This window comes from Salmo trutta, chromosome 19, assembly GCF_901001165.1.
Source record: "Salmo trutta chromosome 19, fSalTru1.1, whole genome shotgun sequence".
NCBI classification, from domain to species: Eukaryota; Metazoa; Chordata; class Actinopteri; order Salmoniformes; family Salmonidae; genus Salmo; species Salmo trutta.
In genome coordinates, this window is record NC_042975.1 from 47,412,908 (window position 1) to 47,434,596 (window position 21,689).

The 21,689-nt window shown below is 42.0% G+C and overlaps 1 protein-coding gene across 11 annotated transcripts in view; it reads left to right on the top strand.

The window, feature by feature from the left end:
• Nucleotides 1-21,689, top strand: part of LOC115154828 (neurexin-2) — a 321,345-nt gene that overhangs the window by 58,855 nt on the left and 240,801 nt on the right. For all 11 annotated transcript variants that reach the window (XM_029701465.1, XM_029701466.1, XM_029701468.1 and 8 more), the window contains exon 2: nucleotides 1,402-2,730. In XM_029701465.1, coding sequence (XP_029557325.1) covers nucleotides 2,010-2,730 — 721 coding nt within the window. In that variant the 5' untranslated portion in view covers nucleotides 1,402-2,009. The remainder of the gene's footprint in view (nucleotides 1-1,401; nucleotides 2,731-21,689) is intronic.

Here is a 21,689-nt window from a genome sequence, read left to right on the forward strand (position 1 = left end):
TGTTCCGCAGGATACAATGCCTCCGTCACAACAGGCCATAGCAATTCATCAAACAATCCGAAGGCAATTCGCTCCTTCATTCTGCAGGCATTTTCCCGGAGGCAGACGAAGACTGATTTTTTGTCTGGAAAGACATGCAGTCTATTGCATTTTCTGGTGGTTGGAGGGGGGAGCGGCGAATGGCCCTGTTTTTAATCAAGATGAGTTGGATTTGATTACATTTTATTAGAAGGAGCAGCAAGGGAAACGTGGAACTACAGCGCCACACTGGCTCTTTGACTATAATTGTGTTAATTGAAAGTGGGTACTTTTAAATTATATTTATTGTCTACTGTTGTTCTCACCAAATGTTTTCATGTTGATGTTGAATTGTTCCCTTTCCTCTCAGCTTTTCATCCACTCCTTACCAGATAACTGACAGGCCCTGATGATTATTCTTAATTGAAAGGTGTCCCTCCCTCTGCAGATGTACCGCTCATTATGCAAGATGATTGCTGTTAGATGTCATATTCAAGGACACGGAATCACTTTAGAAGATCACCGGAAAGTGACAAAGTGCAACAGCAGGGCCATCCTGATAAAGAGAGGACTGTACAATTCAACTTTTTGTGTTGTGAGACTTTGACCCAGTGTTTCCTGGTTACTTTTAAACTGATTACCTTTTTGAAAAAGGTCACAGTACTTTACAATGGTAATCTTGCTAAAAAAAGACATTTTCCTGTTTAATTAGATGCTCAACATCAACACAGCAATCTGCTCTCTCTCTCTCTCTCTCTCTCTCTCTCTCTCTCTCTCTCTCTCTCTCTCGATAGCTCTGCATCTTCGTCTCTCTCTCTCTCTCTCTCTCTCGATAGCTCTGCATCTTCGTCTCTCTCTCTCTCTCTCGATAGCTCTGCATCTTCGTCTCTCTCACTCCGTCAGTATACTATCTGCAGTGCTTTCAACGAAGCTCCCGAACCCTATTGACGTGATTGAAAAGGCCTGAGTCTCTTCCAAGCCTCCATTGGTCTCTAAGTAAAATCATCTTTCCTCCCCTGCCTCTCTGGGTTCTCTGCTGTGTCGCCGGGGGGGGACTAATAAATAAAGCAATGCAATGCTAAAGTATTTTTCTTTGTTTCTCTCGCTCTCTCTTCCTCCTTTCTTTTTCCCGTGCCATATTTAATTATTTGTTTTATGTCATTATTTAATTATGATTTATGTAACTACAGAAGATGAAAAACATACAATGTTTTAGTTATTATAGAATGTTAACGCTTACATTTTTGGAACCTATTATGGTACGTCATTATTTGGTTATGTGGGTTACATAGCTTCAGTAGCTCCAGCGGCTGGAGTTTTCATATGATGCTGTCAGTTATCTTTCATTCCTCTCCTAACATATTCTTCTTGTGTGTATTCCAGAGCAGTGGGACAATAAGGAAGATGGGGCCTGCACCTGTTTCTGCTTGGCTCTGTGCCTAGCTAACTCCTGGAGATCAGACTGGACTGAACTGCTGCTGGAAGGAGGCGAGGGTATTTGGTTGATAAGGAAGGGGAAGAGGAACAGAGAGCCTTGAATTAGTTTGGTTGTTTGTCCTGTTTGTGACCCATCGCCCAAACCAGCTCACTTCGACATTCTGCAGCAATCCCCCTCCTCACTTGGTTTTGTAAATGTGCTAGTTCCTAGACTCCTAAACATAGGCAACAGTATGTTCTACTTCCTAGACTCCTAAACATATGGATCTACCATGTTTCCAGAACATTTTCTGTAGCCTTTTCTCTGGAGAATAACTGACACAATTCCACATTCTGGGAATTTATTCCCTGTTTTTATTCAACTCAATGGAGAGGCTAAGAAGATAATCAGAACAGAGAGGCAAAGCTGAAGAGACATTGGAATCATATTATTTCTGTACACTTTAGGGAAAACACAACAACAGTGTAGACTGGAGATCACTTCTGCCTCTCTCAGCGGTGGTGGATTAAAAGCAACAAGACCTAGTTGGAGGGATTAGGGCCAGAAGTGGAAGATGATAAGTAGCAAGGCGCTATGTGAAGGCCGGGCCGTGTGGCCCCTGGTATTGACAGGGCTGTTGTTGACAGTCATGGCCACGGCCTTGGAGTACGAGGGAGTCCCTGGCCAGTGGGCGCGGTACGGCCGCTGGGAGGCCAAGGCCACAGCCGAGCTGAGCTTCACTCTGAAGACCAACATCAGCAAGGCCCTGGTGCTCTACCTGGACGACGGAGGGAACTGTGACTTCCTGGAGCTGCTGATCACAGACGGCCGGCTGCATCTGCGCTTCACCATCCACTGCGCGGAGCCTGCCTCCCTGCACACGGAGACCCGCGTCAACGACCAGCGCTGGCACCGCGTGCTTCTCACCCGCAACTATAGAGCGACCACCCTGGTGGTGGACAACGAGGAGAAGGTGGCCGAGGTCAAGTCCAAGAGGAGTGAGATGGTGGTGGCCAGTGACCTTTACGTAGGCGGCATCTCGCCGGACGTGCGCCTATCTGCCCTCACGTCCAGCACCGTCAAATATGAGCCACCCTTCCAGGGCCTGATCGCCAACCTGAAGCTGGGGGAGAACCTCCCAGTGCTCCTGGATGGCCAAAGTGTTCAGAATGATTTGGAATACCTGTGTATTAAACAGAACCCCTGCAGCAACAGAGGCCTCTGCTCCATCCACCAGGGAGAGGTCCTCTGTGACTGCACCAACACCGGCTACAAGGGAAACTACTGCCACGAAGGTGAGCCAAATACTCAATGAGCTGAATTTGTTCATGGAAAGGGCCTGTTTTTCCATTTGAATGCCTTAGCAGTGAAACCGATTGCTTTGTGAAGTTTAAATGATGGTTTTTGAGGGATTCCTTTAGGATTTACTTGTAATTCTGAGCCATTATCTGAACAGACATTCATTTTCCTTAATTATTCGGGGGAGAGTTGTGCTGATCTACATTTTAGCACAGCTTGACGTGCTGTCTCTGAATGCTTAGGGGGTTTGGCTGAGATTGTTGGATAGCCTGTTGATTATGATTACATTTTCTCCGAGTTTAGTTAGGCCCACGTAACTCACTTGTGGATGGCTGTTTCATGGCTAAAGGGAAATAAGCCAATCTTGTTCCACTCACACATACTGTAGCAACATTAAGCTAGTAAATGTCAGTTTTCATAGAGGAAATGTAAATGTTTTACTGTATGTTGATTTGGTTTCTGTGTTTTATCCTGGCTTTACCATTCATAATTATAAAAGCATTCTGTTACCTGATACTTAACCGCTTCCCTAAAATGCGAAACCTGGGGAAGTTCCATGGCCAAAATCATTAAATGCTTTGCTTGGGTGGAGCTCCAAAGGTGTTCGCCAGATTAGTGCCGTAAGAGCAACAGTTCGTGAGGACAAAATATGTCACCAAAACAACCTCTGGTGGCAAAATGTTTTAGAACGTTTGCAGCATGCTGCTTTTCACAGTATTTTACTGTTATTTCGTGATGAGCTAAAGCTGCAGCGTGAGGGGAGTGGAGCCTTAGAAAATCTGTGATACGGAGAACGCGGATGGAATCACGGAATCCAGACAATAAAACAGAATTCAACAACGTATTGAGCTTAGTAGGGAATCAACTAAATTTATTGAAAAAATAATAAATATTTGCTCAACTTTATCACAAGACATGAACAGAATGCATTAGTGATTTGTATTTTCTGCAACTTTCTGAAGAGGCAACAAGAATTCTCCGTGTGTGTGCGTTGTGCGCAGCTAACATTTTGTGTAGCCGTTAGCAGTGATGCTAAAGAAAAATCTTCCGGTAGATGGAAAGGCTTTCCCAAAAACCTCAATTATTTGCATCAATTCAGTGGGTATTTTTTTTGCAAACTGTACTATTACATTTACGTTTTAGTCATTTAGCAGATCGACTTACACATGCGGTACAAAAACACCCTAGGTGCACACTGGAATTAAAGGGTAACTACACCCAAATTCTAAGTGTCTAAAATGTTGTAGTCTCCTGATTTAGTTAACATCCAATTTAGTTGTTTTTCTATTTTAAAAAAGTGTGCATTTGAGTGAAACCCTGAAAAAAATGGGAGAACAGAAACCTGGAAAACAAAACGGAGAAAACAAAAATTGGCAAAATATTAAACTAATTTTATAAGGCACTAGGGGAGAAATGGTCTCCAATGCTGGCCATAACAATATTTTACATGTTGACGTTTCTGAAGTGATATTTGGCTGTAAAGGCTTGCATGAGAGACAATAAGTAACTAGCCACAATGAGGTTTGTTTTGAGAAAAGTCAGCTACTCTTGTAAGCTACCTAGATATAACTAGCTAGCTAAAGCTAGTTCAATTTCTCTAACAATTATAAAGCCAACAAAATGCTAATAAAAACAGCATATTATTCACCTAAAAGGATAGCTGTGTTAGCCCAGTTACTAGCTTATCCAGGGTCAGTTATACATAGTACACGGTTGCTCTGTCTATGTATGGGAACAACTGCAACCTTTTTGCAAGCAACATTGCTAAAATGAATGAAATAAAATGTTACCTGTAATGCTTATCTCCTGTAGCCTAATTGTCATCTTATCTGCATACTGTACCTAAATTACAAAGGTTGGATTTGCTCTAAACCATTTTATGTCATCACTTAAAAGGTGTGTACAAAATCTGGTATATGGTTTGTCTCATACAGTGCCTTCAGAAAGTATTCATACCCATTGACTTATTCCATATTTTCTTGTTGCACCCTGAATTCAAAATGGATTCAACAGAAAAAAATCTCACCCGTGTTTTTAGACATTTTTGCAAATGTATTGAAAACGAAATACAGAAATATCTAATGTACATACAGTGGTTGCTCCACTAAAAGTTGTGCGATTATGCTGCGGTACTTAGAGGTACTTTGTGGTTTAGTACAGTACCCTTGTCATGTTCATCGTAATAAATATTGGGTGCAGCGCGATATATTTTCCACATGTTTAATATTAGAAACGCACGAAACAAACAACGAACCGTAACTAAGAGGTGCTACGTGCACTAACTCAAAACAATATCCCACAAACACAAGTGGGAAAAATGCTACCTAAATATGATCCCCAATTAGAGACAACGATTCCCAGCTGCCTCTAATTGGGAATCATACAAATCAGCAACATAGAAATAATAAACTAGAACCCCACATAGAAAATATAAACTAGACTAACCCCCCAGTCACGCCCTGACCTACTCCACCATAGAAAATAAGGACTCTCTATGGTCAGGACATGACAACCCTGCGTCACACCTTCATTACTCCAGACCAGCACAAGGGGAAGAGAGAGCACTGACTATGCTTTTGGGTCCTACTGTGTCTCTAACTGACAATGAATGGGTGACATAAACCTAAATAGAAACTGATAATTGTGCACGACTTCAGTATTACTTACTTAAACTGTTGTTACACTAAGGTTTTTATTATTTTATTTTGTTATGGTTATTTTGCTCTTACTGTGGTACTGTAGCCCACTCCTGACCAGTCACGTTGTACAGCGCCTGAGTGGCACAACGGTTTAAGACACTGCATAGCAAGCTGTGTTGCTACAGATGCTGGTTCAAAACCCGTGCCGGCCTCAACTGGGAGACCCATGAGATGACTGTAGGGTTTTGGTTTCTCTCCCACTAAAAACAGAAATAGATCATTCTAAGTAACAAATTAGTAACAATGTCTCACCCCTTTTTCTCGCTCATTTTACGTTATTTGAAAAGAAAATAATCTCAAATGTTATTTTTTAAACAAAGTGGTTATTATTAATTTCGAATTATATAAAAGCCCCTTGGATATTCTCACAGATATATTATTAACCCTGTTATTAGCAGGACAATATATATTGGTCATGGCTCCTGAGTGGAGCACAATGGGATTGCCTTGCAGTTCTCCAGCTGTATCCACTGAAAGCGTGCGAGGTTCAAGGCACGAGGGCACGGGGCACGGGATGAGATGGCACAGAAGATGGACCTAGCTCATGGAGAAGGGGGAGGGGGGGTGGACCCGCCACACTGGGTAGCACAGAGCAACACTTTAAGGGGCATTGAACTAATAATGGCGCTGACTAGGGAAATGTTCCCGCTGTTCTTAGTGCCAGTCTGCACTTTCAAACTAAAACAATGTAACTAATAATGGCATCTTTATGCTTTCGTTAATAAAATAATGATAAAAATACTCTTTCAAAATGCCGATGTTTATTTAGTTATGGATCCATAACGAATTACTATGGGAATAAATATCACTGAATTACAGAAATATTGGAACAAAGTTGCTTACTGGAAAATACTATTTAAAGCACACACGGGCACGTTGTACAGCGCCATTATGGCTATTAGCAGGTAGCTGGACAATAGACTTGCCTAGAAGGAGGGTAGGGGTAGAATTCTATCGTCAAATGTATTTCTTAGTTAGGTTGGCTGTATCACAACCGGCCATGATTGGTTGCAATTTCAGTTTAATCCACCAGAAAAGACAAGACAAAACAAATAATATAACAAAATGTATTATTATGTATCACATCCGACCGTGATTGGGAGTCCCATAGGGCGGCGCACAATTGGCCCAGCATTTTTCTCCCTCTAAAAACAGAAATACATTTTTTGTCCTTTACAAATATTATTTTGGCCTTTTATTCAGATTACAATCGTTCACTTTCGTTTTTTTGAAAACAAAAGAAGCTCTGAAATATCGTTATATATTATCAAGTTGATGGCACAGTCATATAGAGTCACTCACTCATTCATGGCTTTGGATCAAAATAAATAAGTACCAACATTCTTTCTGATAGTCTTTAATAAAGAAATGTTTTGGTTATCCTGACCTGGACACCATGTACAGTATTATAATAGCCCATTATGGGCTATTAGCAGGACAATATACCTTTATCAACACCTCTCTGTATTTTGATACTTTGTGGATGGGGCCTCCCCAGTGGCGCAGCTGTCTAAGTCACTGCATCGCAATGCAAAATGCGTTGCTACAGATACCCGTGCCGGCCACCACTGGGAGACCCATGAGGCGGCTTTTGGTTTTAATTTAGAATCCTCCAATACTCTATATTTAATTATTGGCGGAGAGTCACGTCATTTTTCAATATACTGTAGGCCTACCATAGGCGACATGAGTCTCACTAGTGTTGAGTAATGTGCTGTTAAAAGTGGTGTTGGTCTTATTTATTTAAAGAGCATATTGAAGTTAGAAGCAAGCGGATTTGAAGCAGTAGCCTACAACTATTTTAGCACCGTTTCGCTCTGCTCTGAGACAAACATGGGGAACTCTGGTCTCCCGCGTGCCCGCACAACACAGGGATTCTTTAGCTAAATAGCCCAGTACTGTAGCCTACTGTCACGTTGTACAGCGCCATATTTTCCGTTCCATCCTAACGGAAATCCAGAGGGTTTTTCGTTTTTCTTGGAATGGAATCACCATAATATTAATCAAATTAATTAAGCAACATTTCTTAAAATCAGTCCCATATACTAATGTTAAAAAAAGGTTTTAAATTCTCTAGTACAGCCACTATTGAAGGCTATCAAATGCTTCTCAAAGATGCCCTCTGGTGGTCAAACTAGCACTAACTAGCATTAATGGTACCAGTGGTTAGCACTTAAATAACGTGCCATAGAATTCTGCAGCACCACGCAAGCTGTGCGGCAGTACGCTGCAACTTTTAAAGGACAAACCACTAAGCATTCACACCCCTGAGTCAATACATGTTAGAATCACATTTGGCAGTGATTACAGCTGCGAGTCTTTCTGGGTAAGTCTCTAAAAGCTTTCCACACATGGATTGTACAATATTTGCACATTACTCTTTAAAAAATTATTCAAGCTCTGTCAAGTTGGTTGTTGATCATTGCAACACAGCCATTTTCAAACCTTGACATAGATTTTCAAGCTGATTTTAAGTCAAACTGTAACTATTTTAAATGTAACTAGGCCATTCAGAAACATTCACTGTCTTCTTGGTAAGCAACTCCAGTGTATAATTGGCCTTATGTTTTAGGTTATAGTCCTGCTGAAAGGTGAATTTGTCTCCCAGTGTTTGTTGGAAAGCAGACTGAACCAGGATTTCCTCTATAATTTAGTTTGTGCTTAGCTCTATTCCATTTATTTTTTATCCTAAAAGCCTCCCTAGTCCTTGCTGATGACAAACATACCCATAACATGATGCAGCCACCACCATGCTTGAGAATATGAACAGTGGTGCTAAGTGATGTGTTCTGTTGGACATAACTTTATATCCTGAATATAAAGCGTTAACTTCTTTGCCACTTTTGGCAGTTTTACTTTAGTGCCTTATTGCAAACAGGATGCATGTTTTTGAAATATTTTTTATTCTGTACATGCGTCCTTCTTTTCACTCTGTAGTTTGGCCTCATGGTGTAATCCCTGAGCGGTTTCCTTCCTGTACGGTAACTAAGTTATGTATCTTTGTAGTGACTGGGTGGATTGATACACCATCCATACTCAAAGAGATATTCAATGTCTGTTTGTTTTTTTACCCATCTACCAATAGGTGCCCTTCCTTGTGAGGCATTGGAAAACCTCCCTGGTCTTTGTGCTTGAATCTGTGTTTGAAATTCTGCTCGACTGAGGGACCTTACAATTATCTGTATGTGTGGGGTACAGAGATTAGGTAGTCATTCAAAAATCATATTAAACACTATTATTGCACGAGTCCATGAAACCTATTATGTGACTTGTTAAGCAACTTATTTAGGTTTGCCATAACCAAGTGGTTGAATAATTATCGACTCAGCTTTTCATTTTTAATTATCCTGAAAAAAATATATACGCAACATGTAAAGTGTTGATTTCATGAGCTGAAATAAAAGATTGCAGTATTTTTCCATATGTACCAAAAGCTTATTTCTCTCAACTTTTGTGCACAAATTTCTTTACATCCATGTTATTGAACATTTCTCCTTTGTCAAGATAATCCATCCACCTGACAGGTGTGGCATATCAAGAAGCTGATTAAACAGGATGATCATTATACAGGTGCACCTTGTGCTGGGGACAATAAAACACCACTCTAAAATGTGCAGTTCTGTCACACAACACAATGCCACAGATCTCAAGTTTTGAGGGAGCGTGCAATTGGCATGCTGACTGCAGGAATGTCCACCAAAGCTGTTGCCAGATAATTTAATGTTCATTTCTCAACCATAAGCCACCTCCAAGGTCGTTTTAGAGACACAACCGCAGACCATGTGTAACCACGCCAGCCCAGGACCTCCCCATCCGTCTTCTTCACCTGCTGGATTGTCTGAGACCAGCCATGCAGACAGCTGATGAAACTGAGTATTTATGTCTGTTACAGCCCTTTCGTGGGGAAAACTCATTCTGATTGGCTGGGCCTGGCTCCCCAGTGGGTGGGCCTGGCCTAATGAATGTATTTAAATTGACTGATTTCCTTATGAACTGTAACTCAGTAAAGTCAGTGAAATTGTTGCATGTAGATTTCTTTTTTTTTTTTTCAGTATAATTTTTTTAAATGCCTAAAAACATAATTCCATTTTGACATTATGGGGTATTGTGTGGAGGCCAGTGACCCAAAATCTCAATTTAATTCATTTTAAATTAAGGTTGTGGAAAAAGTCAAGGGGTATGAAAACTTTCTGAATGCACTGAATACATCGTATATTGGTATCATTTTAAATTGAAAAGATATAGCTCAACATGTAAACAACAGATTCCCATAAGGCCAGTAATGCTGTATGGCTGCAATGGCGATGCATGACACATGATAAGCTTGCCAAATGGATTTACATAGCTGATATACTGAGAGAGAGTGACAATCAAATAAAACATCTTACAAAAAGGAAATGTTAATTTGAGAATACAACACAGACGGAACCCCGTCCTCTCGTTATTGCAGGAGTGTGATTAATCAATATTGAGGCTAGTTCATTTTTGATTAACAGTTTAGCAATTAAAACACGTTTAAACATTTCCCTTCAAAGAATCAACACTGCATCACTTCAAAATATGCGAATAAGCTAACTCGTGTATATAAAGATGAAGCATTTTAGTCAAAACAACAACAGATAATTGAGTAGTAACAAGTAGGTTATCATTTACTGAAGCATCATTTTAGATGAACAAACAAAACTCCATACCAGTGGTGGCCAATCTTTCTCCACTGATCCCTGATCAACTGGGTGAGCAGGCTTCTATTCCAGCCCAGCAATAGCCCACTAGATTATCACCTCATTAGATTTGATAAGTTGAGTCAGGTGTGTTATTGCTGGGCTGAAACAGAACCCTGCACACCCAGCAAACCTCCAGCAGGGTTGGCCTACTCCAAATGTAATTGGTTTATACAAAAAAATACAGTTGATGTATACAACATTTGGTAACATAGGTAGGCCTACACATATATTACCCATGGCATATAGGATATATATACTGCTGAAAAAAATAAAGGGAACACTTAAACAACACATCCTAGATCTGAATGAAAGAAAAAATCTTATTAAATACCCTTTTCTTTACATAGTTGAATGTGCTGACAACAAAATCACACAAAAATAATCAATGGAAATCCAATTTATCAACCCATGGAGGTCTGGATTTGGAGTCACACTCAAAATTAAAGTGGAAAACCACACTACGGGCTGCTCCAACTTTGATGTAATATCCTTAAAACAAGTCAAAATGAGGCTCAGTAGTGTGTGTGGCCTCCACGTGCCTGTATGACCTCCCTACAACGCCTGGGCATGCTCCTGATGAGGTGACGGATGGTCTCCTGAGGGATCTCCTCCCAGACCTGGACTAAAGCATCCGCCAACTCCTGGACAGTCTGTGGTGCAACGTGGCATTGGTGGATGGAGCAAGACATGATGTCCCAGATGTGCTCAATTGGATTCAGGTCTGGGGAACGGGCGGGCCAGTCCATAGCATCAATGCCTTCCTCTTGCAGGAACTGCTGACACACTCCAGCCACATGAGGTCTAGCATTGTCTTGCATTAGGAGGAACCCAGGGCCAACCGCACCAGCATATGGTCTCACAAGGGGTCTGGGGAGCTCATCTCGGTACCTAATGGCAGTCAGGCTACCTCTGGCGAGCACATGGAGGGCTGTGCGGCCCCCCAAAGAAATGCCACTCCACACCATGACTGACTCACGTCTGTCACGTCTGTCACATGCTCAGTGTGAACGTGCTTTCATCTGTGAAGAGCACAGGGCACCAGTGGCGAATTTGCCAATCTTGGTGTTCTCTGGTAAATGCCAAACGTCCTGCACGGTGTTGGGCTGTAAGCACAACCCCCACCTGTGGACGTCGGGCCCTCATACCACCCTCATGGAGTCTGTTTCTGACTGTTTGAGCAGACACATGCACATTTGTGGCCTGCTGGAGGTAATTTTGCAGGGCTCTGGCAGTGCTTCTCCTGCTCCTCCTTGCACAAAGGCAGAGGTAGCGGTCCTGCTGCTGGGTTGTTGCCCTCCTACGGCCTCCTCCACGTCTCCTGATGTACTGGCCTGTCTCCTGGTAGCGCCTCCATGCTCTGGACACTACGCTGACAGACACAGCAAACCTTCTTGCCACAGCTCGCATTGATGTGCCATCCTGGATGAGCTGCACTACCTGAGCCACTTGTGTGGGTTGTAGACTCCGTCTCATGCTACCACTAGAGTGAAAGCACCGCCAGCATTCAAAAGTGACCAAAACATCAGCCAGGAAGCATAGGAACTGAGAAGTGGTCTGTGGTCCCCAGCTGCAGAACCACTCCTTTATTGGGGGTGTCTTGCTAATTGCTTATAATTTCCACCTGTTGTCTATTCCATTTGCACAACAGCATGTGACATTTATTGTCAATCAGTGTTGCTTCTTAAGTGGACAGTTTGATTTCACAGAAGTGTGATTGACTTGGAGTTACATTGTGTTGTTTAAGTGTTCCCTTTATTTTTTTGAGCAGTGTATATTGTCTCTTGGGACATTCATTGGGACCTCTTTCTTCATCTGCAAACAGGCTTTCACAGGATTCCATATGTGAGGACTGGAAACATCACAAAGAAGTAGGCCTCATTATACTTAAATTAGACAGCATTGAATATTATGTTGCTATTATCTCTCTATCCTCAAAGTTATCCCCTCTAGGGACTGGAACTGAAGGATCCTTTCATAATGTCCTCCTACATAAATGACCAGCCCTGTCCAGCAGCCTAAACTCTCCCTTTACTGACAGCTGGAGCTGGCCGTTATCTCTAAAAAATGCATTTGGACACTGTGTATTTAATTTACAATAGTTAGCTAGCTAATAAGAAGTAAGCTAGCTGATGACAGTGTGTAAAGTTATCTAGCGGCTCAGTTGAGTTAACCGACAAAGTGGCCTACTGTAGCCAGCTAGCTAAATGTAGTTACTTACTTAAATGTTCTAACACCACCTCTGTTTTTTGGGTCCTTACATAAACAAAATAACGGGCAATCTTCCAGATTTTTGGGTTGATAACAATGCACAGCCAGCAGTCAGGAGGACGCGTGGAGATGAGGCAAAACGTGTGTTTGTCACCAGAGCGGTTTAGCACGTGTTGTGACCTTTGACTTTACCAGTGTAATTCATTTTCAATAAATATTTATTTATTTATTTATTTATTTATTTCACCTTTATTTAACCAGGTAGGCAAGTTGAGAACAAGTTCTCATTTACAATTGCGACCTGGCCAAGATAAAGCAAAGCAGTTCGACAACATACAAAAACACAGAGTTACACATGGAGTAAAACAACATACAATCCAATGATACAGTAGAAAAAAATAAGACTATATACAATGTGAGCAAATGATGTGAGATAAGGGAGGTAAAGGCAAAAAAGGCCATGGTGGCAAAGTAAATAAAGTATAGCAAGTAAAACACTGGAATGGTAGATTTGTAATTTGAAGAAAGTTCAAAGTTAAAATATAAATAATATGGTGCAAAGGAGCAAAATAAATAAAATAAATAAATACAGTAGGGGAAGAGGTCGTAGTTTGGGCTAAATTATAGATTGGCTATGTACAGGTGCAGTGATCTGGGAGCTGCTCTGATAGCTGGTGCTTAAAGCTAGTGAGGGAGATAAGTGTTTCCAGTTTCAGAGATTTTTGTAGTTCGTTCCAGTCATTGGCAGCAGAGAACTGGAAGGAGAGACGACCAAAGGAGGAGTTGGCTTTAGGGGTGACCAGAGAGATATACCTGCTGGAGCACGTGCTACAGGTGGGTGCTGCTATGGTGACCAGTGAGCGGAGATAAGGGGGGACTTTACCTAGCAGGGTCTTGTAGATGACCTGGAGCCAATGTGTTTGGCAACGATTATGAAGCGAAGGCCAGCCAACGAGAGCGTACAGGTCGCAGTGGTGGGTAGTATATGGGGCTTTGGTGACAAAACGGATGGCACTGTGATAGACTGCATCCAGCTTGTTGAGTAGGGTATTAGAGGCTGTTTTGTAAATGACATCGCCGAAGTCGAGGATTGGTAGGATGGTCAGTTTTACGAGGGTATGTTTGGCAGCATGAGTGAAGGATGCTTTGTTGCGAAATAGGAAGCCAATTCTAGATTTAACTTTGGATTGGAGATGATTGATGTGAGTCTGGAAGGAGAGTTTACAGTCTAACCAGACACCTAGGTATTTGTAGTTGTCCACAAATTCTAAGTCAGAACCGTCCAGAGAAGTGATGCTGGGCAGGTGCAGGCAGCGATCGGTTGAAGAGCATGCATTTAGTTTTACTTGTATTTAGGAGCAGTTGGAGACCACGGAAGGAGAGTTGTATGGCATTGAAGCTCGTCTGGAGGGTTGTTAACACAGTGTCCAAAGAAGGGCCAGAAGTATACAGAATGGTGTCGTCTGCGTAGAGGTGGATCAGAGATTCACCAGCAGCAAGAGCGACATTGATGTATACAGAGAAAAGAGTTGGCCCAAGAATTGAACACTGTGGTACCCCCATAGAGACTGCCAGAGGTCCGGACAGCAGGCCCTCCGATTTGACACACTGAACTCTATCAGAGAAGTAATTGGTGAACCAGGCGACGCAATCGTTTGAGAAACCAAGGCTACTGAGTCTGCCGATGAGGATGTGGTGATTAACAGAGTCAAAAGCTTTGGCCAGGTCAATGAATACGGCAGCACAGTATTGTTTCTTATCGATGGCGGTTACGATGTCGTTTAGGACCTTGAGCGTGGCTGAGGTGCACCCATGACCAGCTCTGAAACCAGATTGCATGGCGGAGAGGGTGCGGTGGGATTCGAAATGGTCGGTAATCTGTTTGTTGACTTGGCTTTCGAAGACCTTAGAAAGGCAGGGTAGGATGGATATAGGTCTGTAGCAATTTGGGTCAAGAGTGTCACCTCCTTTGAAGAGGGGGATGACAGCAGCTGCTTTCCAATCTATGGGAATCTCAGACGACACGAAAGAGAGGTTGAACAGGCTAGTAATAGGGGTTGCAACAATTTCGGCAGATAATTTTAGAAAGAAAGGGTCCAGATTGTCAAGCCCAGCTGATTTGTAGGGGTCCAGATTTTGCAGCTCTTTCAGAACATCAGCTGAATGGATTTGGGAGAAGGAGAAATGGGGGAGGCTTGGGCGAGTAGCTGTGGGGGGTGCAGTGCTGTTGAATGCAGTAGGGGTAGTTAGGTGGAAAGCATGGCCAGCCGTAGAAAAATGCTTATTGAAATTCTCAATTATAGTGGGCTTATCGGTGGTGACAGAGTTTCCTATCCTCAGTGCAGTGGGCAGTTGGGAGGAGGTGTTCTTATTCTCTATGGACTTTACAATGTCCCAGAACTTTTTAGAGTTTGAGTTGCAGGAAGCAAATTTCTGTTTGAAAAAGCTAGCCTTGGCGTTTCTAACTGCCTGTGTGTATTGGTTTCTAACTTCCCTGAAAAGTTGCATATCGCGGGGGCAGTTCGATGCTAATGCATAATGCCACAGGATATTTTTGTGTTGGTTAAGGGCAGTCAGGTCTGGGGAGAACCAAGGGCTATATCTGTTCCTGGTTCTCAATTTCTTGAAAGGGACATGCTTATTTAAGATGGTGAGGAAGGCATTTTAAAAAAATAACCAGGCATCCTCTACTGACGGGATGAGGTCAATATCCTTCCAGGATACCAGGGCCAGGTCGATTAGAAAGGCTTGCTCGTTGAAATGTTTCAGGGAGTGTTTGACAGTGATGAGTGGAGGTCGTTTGACCGCTGACCCATTACGGGTGCAGGCAATGAGGCAGTGATCGCTGAGATCTTGGTTGAAAACAGCAGAGGTGTATTTAGAGGGCACGTTGGTTAGGATGATATCTATGAGGGTGCCAGTGTTTGCGGCTTTGGGGTTGTACCTGGTGGGTTCATTAATAATTTGTGTGAGATTGAGGGCATCAAGCTTGGATTGTAGGATGGCTGTGGTGTTAAGCATGTCCCAGTTTAGGTCACCTAGTAGCACAAGCTCTGAAGATAGATGGGGGGCAATCAGTTCACATATGGTGTCCAGAGCACAGCTAGGGGCCGAGGGGGGTCTATAGCAGGCGGCAACGGTGAGAGACTTGTTTTTGGAGAGGTGGATTTTTAAAAGTAGAAGTTCAAATTGTTTGGGTACAGACCTGGATAGCAGGACAGAACTCTGCAGGCTATCTCTGCAGTAGATTGCAACACCGCCCCCTTTGATCGTTCTATCTTGTCTGAAAACGTTGTAGTTAGGGATGAAGATTTAAGAGTTTTTGGTGGACTTCCTAAGCCAAGATTCAGATTCAGAGTGTGCTAAAGCAGTGAATAAAACAAACTTAGGGAGGAGGCTTCTAATGTTAACATGCATGAAACCAAGGCTATTACGGTTACAGAAGTCATCAAAAGAGAGCACCTGGGGAGTAGGAGTGGAGCCAGGCACTGCAAATATAAATCGCAGACTGTCAGCTACACTTGATAACTTGAAAGCTAGGATGTGAAACTAGATGGGGAAACAGTGACGGCCTTAACAGACATCACCCTCCCCCCACATGCCTTCTACGTTTTTGCAGTACATAATTCTCCAGACCTCCAATGGGAGGCATGACGACGTGATTTTGGAGGTATGGCAACGCGAGACTATCTGATTCTAGATATTTTCTACTATAGGAACAGAATACTGTAACTTGTTGAAACTTAATGACATTTCAGCAATAGACTGTATGCTCAACTCAGAGCGATCAATAAACCCAGGGCCAAATGGTTCCATGTCAAAGTATAACATGGCCATGGCTGTCATTCGCTGCCTGCATCAGGTTTACAAAACCCTCTCCCACTACCTCCATGCTTCCCTTTGTTTTATGATTCACAGAGGGCTTCTGTGTGAGCTGATGCTGCAGTCTTTTTCTTTCTAAATAGAGATATAGAATACCAATGTGGTGTCACACTTTGACTGCAGATAATATTTATCCTTCTGTCAAGTATAAAACATTGGGCAAGCCAAAAGGTCTGAGAGAGAAAGAGATAAGATATAAGAACTATTACTTAACTAAATGTGTTATTTGTACATTTCTTATATCTGCTGAATTCCGACAGAGTGCGAAGGAGCAAAGATTTGTCCCTTAGAAAAGGGATTCTGGAATTTGTAGTCAGAAAGCACAGCATTGATTTTCACTGCTACGCAGACGATACACAACTTTCGATTTCTGTGTACATTTTTAGTTCCACAGATAAATTATTAAACTGTATTAGTTATTTAAATACTTGGATGGTTCAAAACTTTCTCTAGCTAAATCAAGACAAGAGCGAGGTACTTATTATTGGAGCCAAAGCACAGAGAGAGAATCTGTCCGCACATTTGAATTCACGGGCAATAAAGATAAAACACCGCACCGGGTAAAACACCTAGGTGTCATTTTAGATTCTGAGTTCAATTTCAAATCACACACTAGGAATGTGACCAAAATAGCTTTTTACCACCTGAGGAACATTGCCAAGGTGCGTCCATTTCTATCTCAGGCTGATACAGAGAGACTCATCCATGCTTTTATTACAAGCGGGCTTGACTGCTGTAATGCTCTCCTGTCTGGTCTACCCAAGAAAGCCATTGGTCAACTGAAAAACATACAGAATGCTGCAGCACGGGTACTGACCAAGACCAGACGGAGAGCACACATTACACGTTACGGTTTTACGGTCTCTGCACTGGCTGACTGTGAGTTTTAAAATACATGTGAAGATTCTACTATGGTTTTTAAACCAATCCATGATTATGCACCCAAATACATATCAGACATGCTTTTAAGTTATGTACCCAGTAGGTCCCTCAGGTCATCTGGCGCTGGCCTTGTAACCATCCCAAAGCCTAGGACCAAAAGGCATGGAGAGGCAGCCTTAAGTTATTATGCCCCCAGCCTCTGGAATAGCCTGCCAGAGAACCTGAGGGGGAGCCCAAACTGTGGACATGTTCATACTGAACAAAAATATAAACGCAACATGCAACAATTGCAAAGATTTTACTGAGTTACAGTTCATATAAGGAAATCAGTCAATTGAAATAAATTAATGAGGCCCACCCACTTGGCAGGAAAGCCCACCCACTTGGGAGCCAGGCCCAGCCAATCAGGATGAGTTTTTCCCCAGAATGAGTTTTTACAGACCATGATCATGCTGTTTAATCAGCTTCTTGATATGCCACACCTTTTTGTATGTATTGCCAATTTCTGGGATTTTTTTTTATTTCAGCTCATGAAACATGGGACCAACACTTCACATGTTGCGTTTATATTTTTTGTTCAGTGTAAAAGTGATCTTAAAACACACCTTTTTAGCTTTGTTTTCCCTTAGGGTGCTTTTGTAGTGGACATTTTTGTTGTTAATCTTTAGTTTTTTATCCTCTTATGTTATTTGAAATAAGAAGTTGTTTTTATTTTCATATTTTTTTTTATTAGTTTTTTTTTCTTCCTGTGATGCGCATTGTGTTGCATTCATGTCTGAAATGAGGTATATAAATAGCTTGATTTGATTTGACCATTCCAAGAAAACACATCTGTCAAGAAGAAACATGACCACGTGGTCAGAAAAAGGCCTCCTTGGCTTAGTCAACACTCTCAGGTGAATCTGGACTACCTTTTACCCCCAAAGCCAAGAGTGTCAGAATCAATTACAGCGCTTCTCCCCAGAGCGGGGATGTAGGCCAGGGCCATAAATCAGTCTGCCAGGCGTACGTCTACCTCTAACACACACGTCATTTGCCAGCCAATCCAGGGAATGGGAATGCACTCATGTACTCTGATGCAAAGACATGGGGAATATGTAGGCCTGCTCTGCACCCATTCAAATCAACTCATTCTGTTTCCCATCTTTTCTGATGCACTGCTGACCTTGCTCTACTGTAGTCAGAGCCGATCAAAACCTTTTTTGAGCTCCTGGCAACTCTTGAGTAGTATTATTTACCGTACCAGTCAAAAGTTTGGACACACCTACTCATTCAAGGGTTTTTCTTTATTTTTACTGTTTTCTACATTGTAGAATAATAGTGAAAACATAAACTATGAAATAGCAAATGTGAAATCATGTAGTAACCAAAAAAGTGTTCAACAGATTCTTCAAAGTAGCCACCCTTTGCCTTGATGACAGCTTTGCACACTCTTGGCATTCTCTCAACCAGCTTCACCTGGAATGCTTTTCCAACAGTCTTGAAGGAGTTCCCACATATGCTGCGCACTTGTTGGCTGCTTTTCCTTCACTCTGCGGTCCAACTCATCCCAAACCATCTCAATTTGGTTGAGGTCGGGTGATTGTGGAGGCCAGGTCATCTGATGCAGCACTCCATCACTCTCCTTCTTGTTCAAATGGCACTTACACAGCCTGGAGGTGTGTTGGGTCATTGTCCTGTTGAAAAACAAATGATAGTCCCACTAAGTGCAAACCAGATGGGATGGCGTATCGCTGCAGAATGTTGTGGTAGCCATGCTGTTTAAGTGTGTCTTGAATTCTAAATAAATTACAGTGTCACCAGCAAAGCACCTCCACACCATCACACCTCCTCCATGCTTCACGGTGGGAACCACCTACTCTGCATCTCACAAAGACACGGCGGTTGGAACCAAAAATCTCAAATTTGACTCAATGATTGATGATTTTTGCGACTGCACTTGAAGAAACGTTCAATATTCTTGAAATGTTCCGTATTGACTGACCTTCATGTCTTAAAGTAATGATGGAATGTTGTTTATCTTTGCTTATTTGAGCTGTTCTTGCCATAATATGGACTTGGTCTTTTACCAAATAGGGCTATCTTCTGTATATCAACCCTACCTTGTCACAACACAACCGATTGGCTCAAACGCCTTAAAAAGGATAGACATTTAACACATTAACTTTTAACAAGGCACACCTGTTAATTGAAATGCTTTCCATGTGACTACCTCATGAAGCTGGTTGAGAGAATGCCAAGAGTGTACAAAGCTGTCATCAAGGCAAAGGGGGGCTACTTTGAAGAATCTCAAATATAAAATATATAACACTTTGTTGATTACTACATGATTCCATATGTGTTATTTCATAGTTTTGATGTCTTCACTATTATTCTGCAATGTAGAAAATAGTAAAAAATAAAGAAAAACCCTGGAATGAGTAGGTGTGTCCAAACTTTTGACTGGTACTGTATGTTAGAAGAGACCTGGGTTTTTCAGGGATGTTGTATGCACAAACTGTTGATGTTTTGAAGGTTTCCTGCCACAGCCAATCATTGGCACTTCAGTCGTATTCATTGGCTCTAAACAGTAGAACAGTCTTAGTATAAACTGGAGGAAACATCAATAGAATACATAATTATAAGGGTAATAAGATAGTTTACTTGTTTTCTACCACGCCACTTCAAGGAATTTGGAATTTGGAATTGTATTTATTTTTAACCCCATTAGCTATTGCTGAAGCAGCAGTGATTTTCCTGGGGCACTCTGTTGTGGCTTCAACGTTGCAGTTTAGTTATATGCATGGACCTGTGCTCACACGGGACACCATGATTGTAGGGCATTGTCCTCACACCAGATGTTTATACCATATAGTATTATTTATTGCTATTTAGCATTTTCTTTTAAAATAGCCCGAGTTCTGACAGCACCTTAAACCCATGTCCTCTCTGGCACTCGCCATCTTGTCCTTAGATATGTGGTCGAGAGAAAAAAACAAGCTCTCTAGAGAAGCTTTCCTAGCTCAAACGCGTAAACGGGTACGCATATAGCGTTTATCTCAGTCAATGAAAGATGAATTCGATGTGCCTCAAAAGTCACTTTGAATTGAATACTAGATATGTGTCTAGCTTTGGGTGTTGTTTTTGCAACCTATTTCCTCAAGGTCATTCACTATTAGATTCTGGCTTTGTCTGCCTGCAGAATATGAACCTGTATCACTTTTTTCCCCAAGCAGTTTATTGTAGCATGGCAGGGTTGCTTTTAAAACCAACAAAGGGAAATTGTAGTTGCTATACGCTGACTCCACAGACCAGGGTGGTAACGTTTTCATACTTCAGTAAACCTCTAGTTTGATGGATATTTGTGTACCCTGTAGCGCTGATCAGAGTAACCAAATAATTGTTTTCCAATGTGGTTGAACTCACCAAGTGTCACTGATTGGAATTCATGTCTCCAGTACGTGAGACTCCCGTCCAATCAAATGACTGCTCTTAAATCTTTCTCCCTCGTTTTGTGCTATTGGCCCTTCCTCTTTTTAAATGTTTTTTTCTTTTTAAATACATAACACAACATCTGACATGGTGTTGGCCGTAGTTGCCCTCCAACTCTCTCAAATGTTCTTGATTTGTAACCATAATGAGTTTTGCAGTGACAGAGAAGTAGCTTGTTCAGGTTAAATTGGCTCCAGCATGGCTTTTATTTATTTTAGATGATATATCGATGTTTTGTATTATTATTTTTGCTTCTGTAGGTAGCATTAGCTAGCGCTAGTCGGCTGTTCCTGCGCCAACACTTGGGTATTTTTAATCCTATAGCTTGTTCTTCTCCATGTTCTTTTAAAATAGTCGGCCAACATGTTTTCAACACTTATATATACACTACATGACCAAAAGTATGTGGACACCTGCTCGTGGAACATCTCATTCCAAAATCATGGGCATTAATACGGAGTTGGTCCCCCGTTTGCTGCTAAAACAGCCTTTACTCTTCTGGAAAAGCTTCCCACTAGATGTTGGAACATTGCTGTGGGGACTTGCTTCCATTCAGCCACGAGCATTTGTGAGGTTGGGCACTGATGTTTGGCAATTTAGGCCTGCCTCACAGTCTGCATTTCAATTCATCCGAAGGTGTTTGATGGGGTTGAGGTCAGGGCTCTGTGCAGGCCAGTCAAGTTCTTCCACACAGATCTCAACAAACCATTTGTGTATGGACCTCACTTTGTGCATGGGTGCATTGTCATGCTGAAACAGGAAAGAGCCTTCCGCTAACTGTTGCCACAAAGTTGGAAGCACAGAATTGTCTACAAATGTTATTTATTTATTTATTTCACCTTTATTTAACCAGGTAGGCTAGTTGAGAACATGACACTGTATGCTGTAGCTTTAAGATTTCTCTTCACTGGAACTAAGGGGCCTCGCCTGAACCATGAAAAACAGCCCCAGACCATTATTCCTCCTCCACTAAACTTTACAGTTGGCACTATGGCAGGTAGCGTTCTCCTGGCATCCGGCAAACCCAGATTTGCCCGTCGGACTGCCAGATGGTGAAGCGTGATTCATCACTCCAGAGAACGCTTTTCC